Source organism: Bufo gargarizans, chromosome 3 (genome assembly GCF_014858855.1).
Source record: "Bufo gargarizans isolate SCDJY-AF-19 chromosome 3, ASM1485885v1, whole genome shotgun sequence".
NCBI lineage: Eukaryota > Metazoa > Chordata > Amphibia > Anura > Bufonidae > Bufo > Bufo gargarizans.
The window spans coordinates 599,966,698-599,981,632 of record NC_058082.1 but is presented as its reverse complement, the minus strand read 5'-3'; the positions used below and the strand labels follow the sequence as shown (position 1 = coordinate 599,981,632).

At 45.1% G+C, this 14,935-nt stretch overlaps 1 protein-coding gene across 1 annotated transcript in view; it reads left to right on the top strand.

Moving 5' to 3' along the window:
* NIT2 (nitrilase family member 2) overlaps nt 1–7,703 on the top strand; it is a 41,715-nt gene extending 34,012 nt beyond the window's left edge. The window contains exons 9-10 of the mRNA XM_044284472.1: nt 4,930–4,985; nt 7,309–7,703. Coding sequence (XP_044140407.1) covers nt 4,930–4,985; nt 7,309–7,397 — 145 coding nt within the window. The 3' untranslated portion in view covers nt 7,398–7,703. The remainder of the gene's footprint in view (nt 1–4,929; nt 4,986–7,308) is intronic.
* Nucleotides 7,704–14,935: the final 7,232 nt, after the last annotated feature.

Sequence of the window (14,935 nt, the reverse complement as noted above, 5' to 3'; positions counted from 1 at the left end):
GTAATAGTGTCTACGGCATTTGACTAAGGTCGCCTTCGCTCTTGAGAGGCAAAGAGAACGAACCTGGTCTCGGAGCTGGGTGAGCTCAGCTCCCAACTGCAAGTCCAGGGTCTGTTTGTGTTGCTGATCTAACACGTGAATGCGTGAAAGGAGGGAAGTTATTTTTGCCGCTCTTTCTTTTTTCAACTGGGAACCTAGTTTTATAAAGGAGCCTCGAATAAAGCATTTGTGGGCCTCCCAAATAGTAAGGGGATCACTCTCTGGAGCCACGTTAGTCTCGAAGTATTCAGCTAGGTCCTTCCGTATTTCAGAAGAGACCTGTAAGTCTTGTAGAAGTGAGTTATTTAATTGCCAATGCCAGGCCCTGGTTTGGTGGGATGGAAAAGAAAGCGATATGGAGATCAGAGCATGATCAGAAAAGGTTATTGGGTCGATCTCCGCCCTAGTGAGAAGGTCTAGTCTAGCATGGTTCAGAAGGAAATAATCCAACCTGGAGTAGGAGTTATGAGGGTGAGAAAAGAATGTATAGTCTCGGGATGTCGGGTATAAAATGCGCCATGGGTCTGTAAGTTGCTGGGAAAAGAGGAGCTCTTTAAGCTTGGAAATGGTTGAGTGGGGATAAGAAACTTGACCCTTGGAGGAGTCCAAGCGAGGATCTAATACGATGTTAAGGTCACCTCCAAGAATCAAGAGGCCCTCGGTGAAATCCTCCAAGGCTCTAAGGGTCTTGGTCAGGAAACTAACCTGTCCTGTGTTAGGGGCGTAAACAGACGCCAATGTAACTAAAGTACCAGCTAACCTTCCCTTTACAAACAGGTACCTGCCAGCTCCATCAGTGCGAGAATCAATCAGGTCCCAGGAGTTTGCGTTGGAGATAAGGATTGAGATTCCTTTCGTCTTAGAGTCAGGGTCCGAACTGTGGTAGACATGAGGGAAACGTCTATCGAAGAGCCTTGGAGTAGAAGAGGAGCGGAAATGAGTTTCCTGGATAAACGCCACGTGAGCTCGTTTTCTCCATAGGAGACGCAGGAGAGAAGATCTCTTTTCCGGCAGGTTCAAACCCTGTGCATTAAGGGAGACTAATAAAATATCAGACATATTGAATAACAAGTCATACAGAGCAAAATGAACACAGTAATTTTGTGAGAGAGAAGTGTGCTGTCAAGGGAAGGGGAGGGAAAGAGGGACTAGGGAAGGGAAAGATAAGAAGGAGAGAGAAGTGGAGAGAAAGAATGGACGGGTTCTAGCTATAAGCAGTAACAGCTGCAATAACAAAAGTAACTGTGAGAGACCTATCCAAAAGAGTATTAAGGAAAGGACTCACAGTGCCCTAGTTGGGGAGGTAGAACGGATGGCGCTTAGAAGAAAAAATGAAACCTAATCTCAAGGAGAACGCCTAGTGACCTAAACATGAGGTGGAACATTTTGCACCTGTGAGACCCCTTCCTAAATTGTAGAGTGGCCCGGACAGGGAAAAGGGGAGAGGATAGATGTAAGATATTACACCTAAATGACAGGTAAAATGAAGGGAGCACAGGAGGGTAACAGGAAACATAGAGGCTAAACTGAGAACCGAGTCGCAAGATCGTAAACAACATCAGGAGTTGAAGGGACGCGAAGTGGAGTTCATCATAGTCCCTGTCAGGAATACAGGTGGGAAAGGTTGGTGGTGAGGCCCAGGTGCAGAGACGTGAAGAACTGCCCAACGAAGACCCATTCAAAAATGCAGGCGGAAAGTCTCAGTAGTAGAGATCAAAATGGTGGATCAGCGGGGAGACGGTGGAAGGCGCCGTGGAGGCTGGTAGCGGGGCCTGGAAAGGTGGCCGCGGATTGAGCCGGAACGGCCAGGAGATGTGCGTCTCAAGAAAGGAGACGCTGATCTTCTTGGGAAATCCGGACCTTGAGGCAAATCCTGCAGGAATGAGGGTAATGTCCAATCCGGGACTGTGAATGGACGGATGTCAAGGAATCTGAACAGATCCTGAAGGTCAGCCGGAGAGCGGACTAGCATAGATTGGCCGTCGGGGTATCTGACAATGATGTGGAACGGGTGACCCCAGCGGTATGATGCTCCTGCTTCTTTGATTGCTTCTAGCAGGGGTCTCACCATTCTCTGCATAGATAGGGTTAGGTGAGAAACATCAGGCAAGATAGTAATCGGAATGTCCTTAAAGAAAAGATCCTTCTTTTCCCAGGCTTTGCGCAGGATACGCTCCTTTACAATGTAAAAGTGAACCCGGCAGATGACATCACGTGGCCTATCCATGTCACGGTTTCTGGGTCCTGCGGTTCTGTGAACCCTGTCAAGCTCGATCTTAGTCTGAGGAGGATCGTCCAAGATCGAATTAAAAATGTCGACCACGATGGAGTGCAACTGATCGTTGGGGACCGATTCCGGGATGTTGCGGATCTTAAGGTTGTTCCGACGGTCCCTATTTTCCACGTCGTCAAGATGTAAAGAGAAGTCCTGCAATTGAGAGGTATGTGCAGACATGGCCACAGAGTGAGAATGAACCACAGCGGCTGTAGCTGCATGTTCGTGTTCTAGCGAGGATAGACGGTCGTCCAACTGTTGAACCTCCGTACGGACTGCCTGCAGCGCCTGGGCTTGCTTGGCCTCAATGCGGGTCACTTGTACCTCCAGGTCAGATTTCGTGGGTAACGCCCGCACCATCTCCCAAAGTTCTGCCAGCGTGCGGTCGATGGAGGAAGGGGGTGGGGGGAACCCCTGAGACTCCTCTGGATGCTGTGTCAGCGATGAGAAGATAGCAGGTATATCTTGACTGGGAGATTGGGTAACAGGGGCAGGTAACATGTGGCCCTGAGTGAGGTTAGGATTCCTCAGAGATGGCGGCAACACCCCAGTGGAACCCCTTGAGGGGCTAGTGATAGGAGTGCTGGTGTGTGCACTGTACCTCTCAGGGGTTTGTGTAGACCCGTTTGCGTGAATGTTCACCTGGTGAGGAGAAGAGGCACGGGCATGCAGGCCCCCATCTTTAGCAGGCCCTGATCTAGCCTGAGTGGCGGTACCTGTAGGATCCGGCTGATTCAAAACTGCGTGGCGCAGAGAAGGATCCGGTCGGGTGTCGTTCAGGGAGACCGGAGCTGAGTGAGTAGAGCATTGATCACTCAGGCGCTGTTCTTGTGGGAGAGGGAGCTCCGATGCTAGCGCTGGTGAAAACGGCTGTGCCGCTGGCCGCAGCGAGGAAGAAGCGGCCGCCATTACAGGTGACTCCCAGCCTCCTTGCTGGTTAGATCGGAGGAAACGGCCAATGGATTGTTAAGGGGGGACCGCAGGTTGACTCTTCGATCTTCTCCCCTTAGTCATGGCCAGAAAAGTCAGCTAGGAAGGCGATCTGTGCTAGTTCTCCTGAGGCAGGTCACGGAGCTCTCCTTACATGCGTCTTCACGCCGCCATGCCGAAGCCACGCCCCTTTTTTTTTTTTTTCTTCTTAACAACAGTTTGAACTACATTTTTATTTTCTGCAGTTTTTTTCTCTCCATATGTCAAAACATCAAAATCTTCAACATCCTGCCAAAAAAAGCCACTTAATTAACAGAAATGCCAGTAACAAGAAAACCTGTGTGCCCTGTGTTTCAGATTTCCCATAGACCAACTAACATCTGGAGCTGGACCTAAAACTGCAAAAAACACCACAAAAAAACTATGGGTGAACTCGCACTTAATACTACAGCAGCACATCAGAAGTCGCAGAGATAAAAGCTATAGAATTACTACAGCTTTTAATTCATCCTATTATCCTTAAGACAACCGTTCATTTGGGATCCAAATATCAAAAGGACAAGGTTTGCCGGGATTTTTGAGCATTTCACTAGAGGTTGTCACATTAGATTTGTAATCCCCCCAGCACATTTAGGGTAGTTTAACGTCTGCATTGGAGTCTCTATAAAATAATCTGGACAAAGTAGTGCAGCTGGCGGCTCTGTTTTCTTCTGTAAAATGCTGGAAATATGATGGACCCCGCTGTAGTCCACGGGTCTTAGGCATTGTTCGTTTGTGTCATATTGTGTCGGGTTTCTTTCTTTGTTTTTTTTTTTGTTGTTTTTTTCTGTTCCTAGAATGGAACAGGATAATGGGGGGGGGGGGGACTGGCACAGACTTGAATCTGTCTCAGACGGGCTGTCTAGTATAGCAGGAGGCTGATTGCACTTAAAGTATCTGAGATCAAATGCAGCCACAACACCGGAAGAAAGCATTGCAAGGAGTCCATTTATTTCAATCTTTGCTTATCACAGTTATTATTAGTCTGTTTTCTGCAGCTTGCTAGCAGCAAAAGCCATGCCAGACACAGCGCTTTATTTTAGTTAGTGTTCATAAGTAAGTATCCACTGTACAAATAGTTTAAGGGCTCTTTCACACAGGCGTGTCCCTTGGGGGAATCGCGCTCCGTGTGAGAGGGATCCTGTGTTCTGGACTACAGAAGCGCACAGAATTATCATGATTGATAATGCTATGTGCCTCTGCGTTACCTATCACAGAAGCGCAGGGCATTATCATAAGTCCAGAACGCATGATCCCTCTCTCACACGGAGCGTGATTCCCACAAGGGGCACACTCGTGTGAAAGAGCCCTAAGGGTGGTTGCACTCGTTTTCTTTTTTTTTTTAAACCGCACACTTTCAGATATTACATTAGCCAACAGGAAATTAGAACACGTACTGCATTTTTGTCCATTGATATTTTTTTTTCCTAACGTAGAAGATGTGATTTAGCCTTTTCTCATAGATTTCTTTATCAAAACATCTGAAATAAACAAGTAAAATGTTTTGTGTGACTAAAATAAAAAGTAAAAAACAAAAAAAAACAAGTCCAAAATTAAAACTAAGTAAGCAAGCAGGAAAAGCAGTCTGGATGGTATTGTGAAGGTCACCTGTGATAATTATTTTAATAACTTTTTCTTTTTTTAAGGGGAGAGGTCATTGCAAAGGCTGAAGCAGATGAGACCATCATTTCTGCAGACATTGGTAAATGGAGTGCTTGTTTTAGACCTCCCTCCTTATTAGTGAAATCTGTGACCGCTGCCTCTTGTTTCCATTTTCCTGGAAGGTGTAAGGGTCTATTCACACGCCCACAACTTGGGTCCAGATCCGTTCCGCAATTTTGTGGAACGGGTGCGGACCCACCCATTCATTTTCAATGGGGCCGGAACGAATGTGGACAGCACACTATGTGCTGTCCGCATCTGCATTTCCGGATCCGCCAATCTGTTCCCAAAAAAAATCGAACATGTCCTATTCTTGTCCATTCTATTATAGTGCCGGCGATCTGCGGTCCGTGAAATGCGGAACGCACATTGCCGGTATCCGTGTTTTGCGGATCCGCAACTTCTGGACCGCAAAACACCTACGGATGTCTGAATGGACCCTAAACCTGAGGACCGATAATTGGGCCACTTATCGAGGTTCAGCATTTGTAGAAACTCATCGGCACCTAAAATGATTGTTTCAGTGCAGCAGCGACCGCTTGTGCCCATATAGTGGAGATGATTACTGCATGCAAACGGATCTTCATCTCCGCTGACGTTTGGTTTGTTCCCGATAATTGCCTGTAACATCAGTCCGTGTAAAAGGACCATTGGCAAAAGAAAAGGGTCAGGGAAGGGCAGAGGTCAGAATCTTTAAAGGGCTTTTCTCGGAGCAGCCTCTTCGAATAGTTGATCAGTGGGGGTGCCGGGAGTGAACCCCCACCAATCTGATATTGCTCACCTATCCTGAGCATAGGTTATCAATCTATAACTTCTAGCAAACCCCCTTAAAGGGCATCTGTCAGCAGATTTGTACGTATGAAACTGGCTGATCTGTTACATGTGCGCTTGGCAGATGAAGGCATCTGTGTCGGTCCAATGTCCATATGTGCCCGCATTGCTGAGGAAAATGATGTTTTAATATATGAGCAATGGGGGTGCTGCCATTACACCTAGAGGCTCTGCTGTCTTTGCAGCTGCCTCCCTCTTTACTATGATTGACAGGGCCAGGCAGTGTAAACATGATCACGCATGGTCCTGTCAATCAAAGTGCAGAGGGCGTGGCAGTTACAGAGAGAGCAGAGCCTCTAGGTGTAATGACAACGCCCCCGTTGCTCCTAGAGGCTCATTTGCATATATTAAAACAGATTTCTTCAGCAATGCGGGCACATATGAACATGGGACCAACACGGATGCCTTCAGCTGCCAAGCGCACATGTAACAGGTCAGACAGTCTCATAGGAACAAAACTGCTGACAGATGCTCTTTAAGAATAGAGAAGCACTGCCTCCTTTGGAATTAATATGAACCCTTACTTGGAAGGACAACCTCTTTGTTCGGGGACCCTCTGTTCAATGTTTGCCTTACAGCAGTGAATCCTGGACATTTGTATTGAGTTTCTATATTTTTAAGTGCTCTGCTTCCTCCAAAAGTACACTCAATCTATCCGTTGGCTTCATTATGCAACTGGACTTTGTCCAAAATCTAGTGTTTAGATTGTAAGCTCCCCGGGGGAGGTGTGACTAAATCTATTAGCTTCTGATGTGTACATTATTTAAAGCTATTTTATAAGTGGTTCTGTCACCTGAAATCACTATATCATGTGCTGGTATAATATAAAAACCCATAGCAAATGGTAGGAGTGTTATAAATGTTCGGACATTTTAGGAGCGATATATATATTTCAGTCCTGGGTGCAAAGGGCAAGATTGTAAATGCTCTGCGTTTGCCCCAGCCTATATAGGGATTCACAGCCCTGCTTTACGGCATGCTGCAATAGGAAGAACGTAAAACATCCTGCGCTGCTTGGATTTCCAATGAAGAAATGTTAGAAGAGAGGTTCAGGAAGGGATTTCTATATAAATATGTATATCAGTATAATACCGGTGAAGCTGATGTTGTTAGGCTGAGTTCACATCAGCGTTCAGCCTTTCCGTTCTCCTGCTCCGTTATTAGAGCAGGAGATGGGAGAGTATGGATTTGGCACATAACTGACCCGAACGGAGCCTACGGACCCCATAGACCATAATGGGATCCGCTAGGATTCCACTTGGAGGAAGATTTTTAAAGCGAAGACAAGTCCTGCGCGCATAACTTTTGTCTCTGCTTCAAAAATCTTCCTCTGAGCGGAAACCTAGCGGATCCCATTATGGTCTATGGGGCCCGTAGGCTTCGTTCTGGTCAGTTATGTGCCAACTCCATACTCTCCCATCTCCTGCTCCTATAACGGAGCAAAAAAACTGAAAGGCTGAACGCTGATGTGAACTTGGCCTCATTATTTTATGTCACAGTATTGCACCGCTTCCTGTTTTTTTTTTTTTTAGATTTGCAGTACCTGGCAGATGTTCGTCAGCAAATACCTATTCACTCACAGCGCCGCCATGATCTCTACAGTGTGGAAGAAAAGAAGTGACCCACAGCAAGCTATTATCCCTGATGGAAGCTCACATTGTCATACCGAGAATCACAAGGAAGATTAATTGTTTCTGAACTGAAGGGTAGATTTTCCTGTCACTGGTGTAAATTAAGGGGACATTCACATGGTTAAATTTTTCCTTCCGCGTAAGGCTACCTGCACGCAGATTCTTGTGCAGAAAAACCACAGTGTAATACAGTACCAGCAAAATGATTGAGATTTGACAAATCCCATCTACACTTTGCATATCTTTTACATCTGGAAATTGACCTGTTGTGCAGATTTTAAAATCCGCAGCTTGTCTATTGTTTGTGTGATTCCGCACCTCATGTAAAGTTGTTTCCCCATAGAATTCAGTGAGGTTGTTAACATAAACTGAAAATTGACAACAAAATCCACACAAAAAATGCACCAAAACTGCAATAAATAATGTGCAGACCCATTCATTTTCAATGGGGCCGTGGAATGGAAGTGCGGATGCGGACAGCACACAGTGTGCTGTTTGCATCCGCACTTCCGTTCCGCAGCCCCACAAAAAAATAGAGCATGTCCTATTCTTATCCGCAGACAAGAAAAGGCATTTCTATTGGGGTGCCGGCCATGTGCGGTCCGGTGTTTTGCGGACGTCTGAATGGACCCTTACAGTTAGAGGGACTCATGCAGTCCAAGGTATTCAGGGTTTGCACAGTTACAGTATCTAAAAATTAACATTTATTGTTTATACTTAAAATCGCTAACTAGAACTAACATACTTAAAACTATCAGCCGTGTCTGCACTATGGCTAGTAATAGTCTGAATGTAGCTGTGAGGTCACCCTTGCTTGTGGGCTGCCTGGCTAGCTCCACTATCTCCACGCTGACTTCACCGTGCTCGGTTTGTGCACACTGTTAGTGTCACAGTGCGCTACCCACGGACAGCGGATGCTCTCCTAGCGCTCACTATTTGCTCTTTATTGTATCCGAACCTATTGGCTTGCAAGACAAATCCTAGAGGAACTGCAGAGAGAAATAGTGCCACTTAGCGCACCCCATAGCACTTTGACCCCACAATCAAGGTTCACTCCACCATGCACGAAATATGGGAAAATTGAGTCATTCGTAGACCTAGTCACTAGGGATCTCAAAAAAATTAAAACTAGGAAAGCACTCTTGGGATCAAATCTAACTACACAAGAAAAAGGAGCCTTGGACAGCCTGATGAGAGAACAAAATCTAGAAATTAAACCCTCAGACAAGGGTGGAAATATAGTGCTCCTTAACAAAGAATACTATCTACAAATGGTGCTGGCCCTATTAGAGGACACTTAACACCTATCGACCACTAAAAGAAAATCCCACAGAAAAATTCAAACGAGACTTGAAAGTCATTCTAGACCAAGCTAAAGAGAAAAATCTGATTACTAAAGAAGAATTTAAAGTTCTTTACAATCCTCAGCCGACCATAGCTACGTTCTATGCTATTCCCAAGGGGCATAAAAAAACGGGATCCCATACCAGGGAGGCCCATAGTTTCGGGCAATCAGAGTTTGTTTGAGGGGATCAGCAGCTATGTGGACCAGATGATATCCCCATTTGTATCCAGCCTATCCTCTTACCTTAAAGGCACAAAGGACACGTTGACCAAGCTCCAGGGCATTCAGGTCAACAAGACCACCATGATAGCTAGTCTGGATGTAGGGGCGCTCTATACCAGTATTAGACACGACTTGGGCCTAGAAGCAATCAGATATTATTTGAACACAAAAGGCACACAGTATCATGAGCACAATAATTTTGTTTTATCACTATTACAATTTTTGTTGACACATAACATTTCCCATCAAATATGAACTAATTATTTACAGACCACTGGGACAGCTATGGGGACAATCTGTGCACCTAGCTTTGCAAATTTATTTTTAGGGTGGTGGGAGGAACGTATTGTTTTCGCTGAGGATAATCATAATCTCACAAATCACATATTATACTGGGGTCGTTTTATAGACGACATTTTAATTTTATGAGATAGCACTAGCACATTCTTTCTTGAGTTTGTCAAGGAACTTAACAACAACAACTTACTAGGCCTCAAGTTCACTGCTGAAATAGATAAGAAAACTCTAAATTTCTTAGACCTTACTATTGCCCTGGAAGATGACGGCAGTGTCAAAACCACCATATACAGAAAGCCCACCTCTACAAATAGCCTACTCCATTGGAAAAGTCACCATCCCACCACTCTTAAAAAAGGAATTCCAATTGGGCAATACCTCCGGGCTAAAAGAAATTGCTCTACAGTTGAAGGGTTTGAGGAAGAGTTTAGGCTCCTGTATGATAGGTTTTTGTTAAGAGGATATCCGAAAAAAACATTGCATTGCGCATACAACCGGGCCAGAAAAAGCAATAGAACCACTCTACTCCTCGACAATAAACCACTTGAAAATCAAAGCGAGAAATTAGTACGGTGCATAGGCAACTTCGATGGGCAACATGAAAGAATACGGAATATTTTAAGATGACACTGGCATATACTACTCTCTGATGAGGAATTGAGATCATTACCACCAAACCAACTATTACATACAGGAGGGGGCAGAACATAAATGAAAAATTTGTGCATAGTCACTTTACCCAGGGTAAGAGACAAGATAAACCCACCTAGCTCAGAATGGTGGGATCATATCCATGTGGCGACTGCAGATTCTGCGAAAAAATGATACCAAAAAAGGAATTTATGAACCCAGCTGACAACAAAAAATATCAGATTAAAGAATACATAAACTGCAAATCTACAGGAGTAGTATATGCCATACAGTGCGCCTGTCCGAAAATATATGTGGGCAAAACCACACAAGAACAAAGGAGGCTCATCTCCAAACATCTCAGTACCGCCAGTAAACGCCATCAGTGACACACCCCTTTCAAGACATATGCAAAATAAACACAATGGGAATGAATACCCAGAACTTAAAAGTATGGGGCATTCAAAAATTTAAGCTAGGCCCAAGAATGGGTAATCTTGATAAGAGACTACAACAGGAGGAAACGCGGTGGATATACCGCCTAGGTAGCCTGGCTCCGCATGGTCTGAATGAGGGTTTTACATGTGCCTCGTTCCTCTGAAAGAGATTCCAATAAAGTTTAAAATTACATATTACAAAAGAGCTCATTTATTTATAGAACTACACACATGAGCAAAAATAGGGCGATAAACCAGTCTTGCAAAACCTGCAAATACGACTAAGAACATGTGTATGTCCATGCTCTAGTATGACACCGCTAAGAATCCACTGTAGCCCCAAATAAAATATAGGAACAACCAATAAAAATATATACATACCTGGTAATCCATAAGTGAGTCACAGCGGAACTAGAAGACTGAAAGCAACCTGTAAAACACATAAGAAAGCATGCATTATGCTGAATAGTATCCAGAAGGCCACGATTCACAAGAAGCGCATCATAACAAGATAAGATATGATGAGAAAAGGATAGAATATGTTTAGAATCAGGTTAATCATCGGTCTGTTGCTGTATGCAAGTGCAGTTTAGGGGTTAAATCCCGGGGCCATACAAGCGCCTGGGCACGCGCTGGGAGGGTACGACATCTGGGTACCTCATAAAGGAGAGGTAAACGTACAAAAGTAAGTGATGAGTCCCAAGGAGTCGGCTACCCACACTTACAGGGTAGCCGACTTACGCGCCTTAAGGGCAAGATGCAGCACTGCAAAGAACTCCTAGGACCATCTTACCCTCAGTAGAAGTCCCATGCATTTGGATGAGGAGAGAACTCCATCAAGTTCTTTCATAGAGAGCAGGTATAGATCAGAGACCAGTCCCCACCAGATACCAAGTGCCCGGACATGCGCAACAGCACCCACGGCGCCCTCCCTGTGAACAAGTCTCGGCGCATGCGCATAATCACATGATACCAGCCTGCTCTATTATCCTGGGCAAGCGCAGTAGAGCACGAAATCTGTATTGAATAACTACTAAGGGCTTACAAAATAGAAGTACCTAGGCATGCGCAGAAACGGATTATACATTTATAGAGACCAAGTGTCCTGACATGCGCAGCAGCACCTGCGGCGCCTCCTCAGAGAAAAAGTTCCGGAGCATGCGCAGAATCATATGACACCGGCCTGCTCTATTATCTTGAGCAAGCGCAGTAGGGCACGGAATCTGCACTGGATAACTACTAAGTGCTGAGACATGCGCACAATCGATATGTACTTGGCCGGCCCATAAACGGTAGGACCATCACACGCATGCGCAGTGGGGAAGTTATACTCCCAAAACCAAACTGTGCGCATATCGATCGGGATTAAAATATAAGTACCCAGGCATGCGCAGCAAAGGAATATAGTCCAGACCAGTACAAAGATTTAGCGCAAGTGGCCCAGTGTATGCCCATAGGCTAACAGAGAAGTGGGAGGTACTTTTGATCAAATGCTCCCTAAGCGGTGGATATAGATTAGCCGTATGTTCAGACGTAGGAGTAAAAGTGATACACATTAGACGGCGGAATTGTGACGCATGCAGGAAGGTTTTAAAAGCCTGGTCCCGCCCCCATTCGCAGTTCACTGCCCAAACCCCTGAAGATGCCAAGTGTTTGGCGAAACATGTCGGGGGGCAGAGAGTGATACATGTAAAATTTTAGCCAGCCAGTGTCTTGCAAGCCAATAGGTTCGGATACAATAAAGAGCAAATAGCGCTAGGAGAGCATCCGCTGTCCGTGGGTAGCGCACTGTGACACTAACAGTGTGCACAAACCGAGCACGGTGAAGTCAGCGTGGAGATAGTGGAGCTAGCCAGGCAGCCTACAAGCAAGGTTGACCTCACAGCTACATTCAGACTATTACTAGCCATAGTGCAGACACGGCTGATAGTTTTAAGTATGTTAGTTCTAGTTAGCGATTTTAAGTATAAACAATAAATGTTAATTTTTAGATACTGTATACAACGCGTGTCAACCCCGAGACAATCACTGGTCCTAGTGACCAATTGTAAATGACCGGTCTGTCATGTCTCAACACGTGTGAGTGGGTCAAATGTAATTCAAGAGAGTGCACAGTTACAGGGCACACACCCCATGGAGTAATGTTACACTGCTGGATTCTCCTGTGGTGGTGTCTGTACGCTGAAGTCTTTTACAGGGAGAATATAACAAGTGGAGCGCAAATTACCAAATGTAATTCTCACCTGATTCATCCTAGTTTGACAAGTATATGGATATAATGGACAATAAAAAATACAGTTCCCTGACTCTATCTTGAAGGTGATTTCCACCCCGTGTGAAGTTACATGCGTAGAGTGTGGATGAGATTTTTGTAACCCCTTTATAACATGATTAACCTATACAAATATATAAAATGGGCCATACCAAAAATACAGTGAAAAACAGTTCCATGTAAAATGCCCTCAACAGACAAGGGGGCACAGCCTCCGACTGGAGAAGAAAACGTTCAGTCTCCGGAAGCGTCAAAGCTTCTTTACTGTAAGAACTGTGAATCTATGGAATAGACTTCCTCGGGACGTGGTCACAGCAGGAACAGTGGACAGTTTTAAAAAGGGTTTAGGTGAATTCTTAAAAGTAAACAACATTAAAACTTATGAAAACGTGTAGAAATCTGAGTCTCACTTCCACCTATCCCTTGGTTGATTTTGATGGACGTATGTCTTTTTTCAACCATATTAACTATGTAACCAGGCCTGAAAAGACCTTAGTGACCAAGGTCTTTTTTTTTTTTTTTTTTTAACCTCTCTGTCGTAACTTTTTTTTTTTTTTTTTCACTCGCGTAACTTACTGGTGCCTTGTTTTATGCAGGAGAAGTGTTATTTTTTTTGCTGTTGTTTATGGATAAATAGAAATTGCGGTGCAATTTATATGATTTTTATTTTTGCTGTGGAAATATAGAAAAAAATCTTTTCTTTTTTCTTTTTATGTCATGCACATATTTATACTAAATAACCCGTTAATTAAATTCTTCAGGTTATTACGTCCACGTGGATACCTAATATGTGATACGTTAGGAGTCAGGGCCCTGCTCACAAGAGCTTACAATCTACATTATTTACAACATTTTTTTAAATCCTGGGGTTACTGTTTTAAAACTATATTTTACATTTATATAGACATACTCCTGTAAGTGAATCCATTATGCTGTGTGTCAGTATGATACAAGCTGTTGTTAGGATAGCCCTGGGGGTACCACTCCCCGAGCTACAATTGGGTCACTGGGAAACCACATGAGAAGTCCCCTTTGATCATGCCATGGTATGGATTAGGGATCGACCGATTATCGGATTTACCGATATTATCGGCCGATATTCAGGATTTTGAACACTATCGGTATCGGCATCTATTTTGCCGATATTCCGATAGTGTATGGGGAACACAGATCGCGCTGCTGACAGCGCTCTCCGTGTTCCCCTTAGCAGCACAGGGGAGAAGGAAGCAGTGTCTCCTCCCCCTGTGCTGCTGCTGCCGCTGCCGCCAATGAGAGGACAGGGGACAGGAGGAGGGGAGGAGCTATGGCCACTGCTCCACCAATGAAGATTAATCTATCATTCATTCATATACAGGAGGCGGGAGCTGCAGAATCACATAGCCGGCTCCCGGCCTCTATGAGCTGTAGCTGCGATCTGCGGTAGTTAACTCCTCAGGTGCCGCGGATGGCAGCTACAGCTCATAGAGGTCGGGAGCCGGCTATGTGATCCTGCAGCCAGCTCCCGCCTCCTGTATATGAATGAATTAGAGATTAAGCTTCATTGGTGGCGCAGTGCGCCCCCCCAAGCCCCCCAGTATCAGACATTGGTGGCGCAGTGCGCCCCCCCCCCAGTATTAAGCATTGGTGGCGCAGTGCGCCTCCCCCCCAAGCCCCCCCAGTATTAAGCATTGGTGGCGCAGTGCGCCCCCCCTCCCCCCCAGTATTAGGCAGTGGTGGCGCATAGGGCCCCCCCACCCCAGTCGCAGTGCGCCCCTCCACAGGATCCCCTCTCCCTTGCTCCTCCGATCGGAGCCCCAGCAGTGTAATGCTGGGGCTCCGATCGGTTACCATGGCAGCCAGGACGCTATTGAAGCCCTGGCTGCCATGATAAGCTCCATGCTGCTGTGTGCACAGAGCACACAGCAGCAGGGACAGTGTGAGCTCCTATTCACCCTGATAGATCTCTATCAGGGTGAATAGGACAAGGGTTCTAGTCCCTAAGGGGGCTAAAAGTTAGTTAAAAAAAAAAAGTTCCAAAAAAATTAATAACACCAAAATATTAAATATAAATGAAAAAGAAAGATTTACAAAAAAATAAAATACACATTAACAATAAACATTAATTTTCAGCAGATTTGTGGGAATTTTTTATTTTTTTTTCAAAAATGAAAATTCCCAGAATATCGGTATAAATTATCGGCTATCGGCCTGAAAGTTCACAAATTATCGGTATCGGTATCGGCCCTAAAAAATCAATATCGGTCGATCCCTAGTATGGATCACGACACAAAAGGGTTAATGGCTAGGGTTGGAGCTTCCTCCAACCCGGGTTCTTCAGCAGGATCC